At 53.6% G+C, this 6,000-nt stretch overlaps 1 protein-coding gene across 1 annotated transcript in view; it reads right to left on the minus strand.

Annotated features, from left to right (window-relative positions):
• The window catches only part of LOC116989701 (integrin alpha-X-like), a 139,027-nt gene that overhangs the window by 59,749 nt on the left and 73,278 nt on the right, over positions 1–6,000 (minus strand). The window contains exon 8 of the mRNA XM_033047298.1: positions 251–396. Coding sequence (XP_032903189.1) covers positions 251–396 — 146 coding nt within the window. The remainder of the gene's footprint in view (positions 1–250; positions 397–6,000) is intronic.

The following is a 6,000-nucleotide window of genomic DNA, read 5'->3' on the forward strand; positions in this document are numbered from 1 at the left end:
AGGAAGGAGTGAAGGAGATACCTCCCTCCCGCGACACTCCCTCCCTCCTGCAAAGCTCCTTCCACTCTCCCTTGCTTCCCTCCACCGGCATTCCCTCCTCTCCCGGCCATCCTCTCGTGTGGTTCATCCACCCCTGGTGCTCCATTCTCTCCCTCCCTCCCTCCCTCTGTCCCCATCTCCTTCTCTCCCTCTCTCCATGTCCCCCTCCCCTCCCACAGTGTCCCCCCCCCCCCCCCCCCACACTACTCACATCACGTATTCCATCCCGTTTGGAGTGTCCGTTCCTCCTCCCGTTTGACCAATAGCATCCACAAGCCCGGTTTTGGACGGAGCAGAATTATATTTGCGAAAATCAAACTCCGTCCGGACTGTATGGCTGAATTGTACGACAGCGATCTAGTTTGTGAAACAAAGCTAGGTTTAGTTTATTATTGTCACGTTTACCGAGGTTCACACAGCACAATAATACAATACAATACAATACAATACAATACAATACCTTTTATTTGTCATTTGAACCTCACATGAGGTTCAAACGAAATTTGGTTTCTGCAGCCATACAAAAAAAGAACCAAGACACACACCAACACAATTCAATTCACATAAACATCCATCACAGTGAGTCTCCTCCTCACTGTGAAGGAAGGCAAAGACTTGTCTCTCCCCTGCTCTCCATTCCTCTCCCGAAGTCGAGGTCAAAGCCCCAGGCGGGCGCTAGCAAGTCCGCGGCCACTCAAAGCCACGCCGGGCGATGTAAGGCCCTGCCCCGGGTCTTGATGTTGGAGCCCCCGGCGGGCGCTAGCAAGTCCGCGGCAATTTACAGCCGCGCCGAGCGTTGTAAGGCCACTCTCAACCCCGCAATTCGGACGGGAGAAGTCGCCGTTGCCGGTGCCCCGCAAAGCAGTCTCCCACCGGGGACCCGCGAGCTCCCGGTGTCACCATCCACCGGAGTCCACAGTACAGAACCAGGCCCTGCAGTCTGCCTTGTCCATCCATACACGTCCCAGTTGCCTGCGCTTGGCCCATGTCCCTCTCAACCTTTTATGCATTTACCTCTCCAAATGTTTCTTAAACATTATGATTCACAAGTCATTGGAGCAGAATTAGGCCAATCGGCCCAGAGTCTACTCCGCCATTCATGGCTGATCTATCACTCCCTTGCAACCTCTTTCTCCTGCCTTCTCCCCATAAGCCCTGTCACCCGTATTAATCAAGAATCAATCAATCTCTGCTTTAAAAATATATTATAATAATAATAATAATAATAATAATAATAATGATAATAATAATAATAATAATAATATCTTTTATCGTCATTGCACATCAGTGCAACGAGATTTAGTATGCAGCTTCCAACCAATGTCAAAAAAATAAATAAATAAATAAACTGCGACGTGACCATCTGAGGGAGACAGTCCAGGGGGGATGGGGGGCACTCAGCAGGGCCGGTTCAGAGCTGCTATAGCTCTGGGAATGAAGCTGTTTCTGAATCTGAGGTTCGGGCGTAGAAGGCCTTGTAACGTCTGCCGGAGGGAAGTAGTTCGAACAGTCCATTACAAGGGTGTGAGGAGTCTTTATCGATGCTGATGGACTTCCTGAGGCACCGTGTGTGGTAGATGCCCTCCAAGGCTGGTAGCTGTGTCCCAATAATCCTCTGCGCTCTGTGGACAACGCGCTGAAGAGCTCTCCTCTCCGCCTCCGTGCAGCTGAGATACCACACAGAGATGCCATACGTTAATATGCTCTCTGTGGTGCAGCAGTAGAACGTTGTCAGCAGCTGTTGGGGCAGACCAGTCTTTTTTAATGTCCTCAGGAAGAACAGTCGTTGCTGTGCCTTCTTGACCACTTGGTGGACCATGTGAGGTCCTCTGAAATGTGAGTGCCCAGAAACTTAAAGCTGGACACTCTCTCCACACTTTCCCCGTAAATTGAGATTGGGGCGTATTCTCCATTATGGGACCTCCTGAAGTTAATAATCAGCTCCTTGGTCTTGGAGGTGTTTAGTGCCAAGTTGTTATTGGTGCACCAGTCCGCCAGGTTCTGCACCTCCACTCTGTATTTTGTTTCATCACCGTTGGTGATCAGCCCAATCACTGTTGTGTCGTCTGCAAACTTCACGATGGTGTTGGTGTCGAATGCAGGACACAGTCGTGAGTGAAGAGGGAGTAGAGCATGGGGCTTAGTACACAACCCTGTGGTTTGCCGGTGCTCAGGGTGATAGTGGAGGATAGGTGCGGGCCCAGTCTCACTGCCTGCGATCGCTCCGTCAGAAAGTTCAGGATCCAAGCGCATATAGGTAAGCTGAGGCCTAGCTGGTGGAGTTTGGTGGTGAGCTTGGTGGGGATGACCGTATTGAATGCAGAGCTATAGTCAATGAAGAGCATCCTCACGTACGTGCCCTGTCTGTCCAGGTGAGTCAGGACAGTGTGAAGAGCCAGAGAGATGGCATCCTCTGTCGATCTATTTGCCCTGTATGCAAATTGATGAGAGTCCAGTGAGGCAGGGATGCTGGATTTGATGTGGGAGAGGACCAGCCTTTCGAAGCACTTCATTGGTATTGGAGTTAGGGCAACCGGGCGGTAGTCGTTCAGGTTGGTGACTTTAGACTTTTTCGGCACCGGCAATATGGTAGCTGTTTTCAGGCACTTGGGGACTGTCGCCAGAGATAGAGACAGATTAAAGATTCACGTGAATACCTCCGCCAGCTGTACATATCCATTGACTTGGCCTCCACAGCCATCTGTGGCAATGATTTCCGCAGATTCACCACCCTCTGTAAAGAAATTCCTCCTCATGTTGTGGGAATAACTGAGTTGTTTTTCCATTTTGTCATCAACATGGGCAGCACTTCACTCTGTGGGAATCGGACCTTTTGACTCTATGGGCCACCTCGGCCTGGCCTGTCTGGCCTAGGAGTCAATAGTTCAATTAATACAAAGAGGAACTGATGAACTCAAGGGTACACCAAGACTCTCTAATCTTCCCACATAGGTAAGGAAGCCTGTCTCTCTGTATGACGTTACTGAATGCTGGATCACAATGGTGAGCCCTGTAAACAAGTAAACAGAACGTGACCAACCTTGCTGCTACGCTTTCAAAAATGATATTGTAGCGGAACCTAGTGGCTAAACAATGTACGCAGAACCCTCGTCATTGGTCAGGACTGTCACGTGACAGGGTTTGTTTACGGGCTTTTCAGTCTGTTCAGTAGTAAGTGCTCTTCACGATGACAAGAGCTTAAAACGTAACTCCCGACTAAGTGAGTTACCAATGTAACTCCCGACGTAGTTAAAGTATTGTTTTTGACATTATAGAACATTTTGCTCTACACGCTTGGTCTCGCTACAATTGGTGACCCCGTCGATCTGAACGTTATGGGCACAGCCGATAACCTTGATGCCAACCCGGCCCAGCAAAACATAGTTTGACTAAAGCTGCCCGCTTTCTGGGCGGCTCAACCTCACGTGTGGTTTCAACACATTGAGGCCCAATTTCTGGTTCGACACATTGTCGCTGATTCAACTAAATATTTCTACGTGGTCGGCGCGCTGGACCAAGAAACCGCCGGCCGATTAATTCCGTACCTCCAACAACCGCCTGCCGACGGCATGTATAGGCCTCATGGCACTGCTGCTGCGTACGTTTGGGCTCAGCTGCCGCGATCGAGCCTCTAGGATCCTTCACACGGACGGCCTCGTTGACCGCAAGCCGTCAGTACTGATGAGCGAAATGCTCTCACTGCTGGACGGTCACTGGCTTTATCTTCTCTTTGAGCAGGCGTTCTTCGAGCAGATGCCCGATGACATCCGCCTGCTCATCGCCAGTCTATGTCTATGTTTCTATGGTAGCAACTTCACCGACCTCCAGCAACTCGCCGAGCGAGCGGACGAGCTGTGGTGTCCAAGCAGCAGGACGGCGCTAATATCAGCCGGATGTCTACAGCTCCATGATGGCCTCGCGATCATTCCACCTTCCCCCCACAACACACCGACACAACCGGCAGCAGCTGATTCCAGTAAGTGTCCGTGGTGTTACGACCACCAACGCCGGAGTGCGGAGGCCCACCGATACCGTCCTCCCTGCTCCAATCCGGGAAAAGCTTCAGCCGATCGCCAGTAGAGGCTATTGCGCTCGGCCACAAACATCATCTCTACGTCTGGGACTGTCGTTCTGGGTTCCCATTCCTCGTCGACACGGGAGCGGAGATCAGCATCCTACCCCCGTCCGGAGTCCACCCCCGTTCTGGTAAGCGAGGCCCTGCCCTGACCGCTATCTGGACATTAGATTAGATTAGATTAGATTCGTTTTTATTGTCATTCAGACCTTTCGGTCTGAACGAAATTTTGTTTCCCTGCAGTCATACATATAATTTTTAAAAATGGCAAAAACACACAATCAACACAAATTTAACATCCACCACAGTGAGTTCACCAAACACCTCCTCACTGTGGTGGAAGGCAAAATCTTAAAGTCTCTGTCTCTTCCCCCTTTGTTCTCCCTCTGCGCCGAGGCGACGGTTCAAACTCCGCGGGTGGTTGCTGCCTCCGCCGCAACTCCAGGGCCGAGTCGGGTCTCCGCCGCTGCTGCTGCTGCTGCTGCCGCCACCGCAGCTTCTGTGCCGAGCCGGGTCTCCGCTGCTGCTGCTGCCGCCGCTAGAGCTTCGGGGCCGAGTCAGGTCTCCGCTGCTACTGCTGCCGCCGCCACAGCCTCGGGGCCGAGTCAGGTCTCCGCTGCTGCTGCTGTTGCTGCTACAGCCCCAGGGCCGAGCCGGGTCTCCGCTGCCGCTGCTGCCGCCGCCACAGCTTCGGTGACGAGTCCGGTCTCCGCTGCCGCTGCTGCCGCCGCCACAGTTTCGGGGCCGAGTCAGGTCTCCGCTGCCGCTGCTGCCGCTGCTACAGCTTCGGTGACGAGTCCGGTCTCCGCTGCCGCTGCTGCCGCCGCCACAGTTTCGGGGCCGAGTCCGGTCTCCGCTGCCGCTGCTGCCGCCGCCACAGTTTCGGGGCCGAGTCAGGTCTCCGCTGCCGCTGCTGCCGCCGCCACAGTTTCGGGGCCGAGTCAGGTCTCCGCTGCCGCTGCTGCCGCCGCCACAGTTTCGGGGCCGAGTCAGGTCTCCGCTGCTGCCGCCGCCGCCGCCACAGTTTCGGGGCCGAGTCAGGTCTCCGCTGCTGCCGCCGCCGCCGCCACAGTTTCGGGGCCGAGTCAGGTCTCCGCTGCCGCCGCTGTTGCTGCTACAGCTCCGATGTCGCCAGCTCCGCCATTAGGCCTCGGCGCAGACGGAGACGGGGAATACGACCGAAGAAAAAGTCGCATCCCCCGAAGGAAGAGACCAAAACATGTTTCTCCCACCCCACCCACACACATACACAACTTAATAAAACAAAATTAACTAAAACATGACAATGAACAAAACGAAAGAAAAAAAATTTAACATCCACCACAGGGATGGACATATGGGGTCCGCACTGTTCCCCTTGTTTTCAGCCACTGCCATTTCACGTGGCCGTTCACCATTGCCGACGTCTCCCAACCATTGTTGCGCGGTGATTTCTCACGGGTCCAGTCCCTGTTGGTCGTTGTCAAAGGTCAACGTCTCGTCCAATCCGAGACCCTCCAATCGACCTCATTGCGGCCTATGGTCCCCACTATCCCACACCTCGATCACGTCACCGAACAGGGCGCAATCCCGCTCCCCGCCAAGGTCCAACGTCACGTGCGAGTGCCTCTGCAGCATTTTGCCGTCCCACAACACCGTTTTGAGGACACCGGCCCCTAACGAGGAACTGGCCGTGTCGTCCACCGAGTTAGTGCATGGCTCCCCGCTCAAAGTACCCGGCGATTTCATTCCAGCGGCACGTGGACAGCAGGAACCCCCTTCGTCTGTGCTGGGCAAACTGGCCCCTGTCCCGACCTCTCGCCACGGATTTGCCACATGTCAAGACAAGTCAAGTCACATTTATTTATATAGCACATTTAAAAAACGACTCTTGTTGGCCAAAGTGC

The sequence above is a fragment of the Amblyraja radiata genome, chromosome 29 (genome assembly GCF_010909765.2).
Source record: "Amblyraja radiata isolate CabotCenter1 chromosome 29, sAmbRad1.1.pri, whole genome shotgun sequence".
Classification (NCBI taxonomy): Eukaryota; Metazoa; Chordata; class Chondrichthyes; order Rajiformes; family Rajidae; genus Amblyraja; species Amblyraja radiata.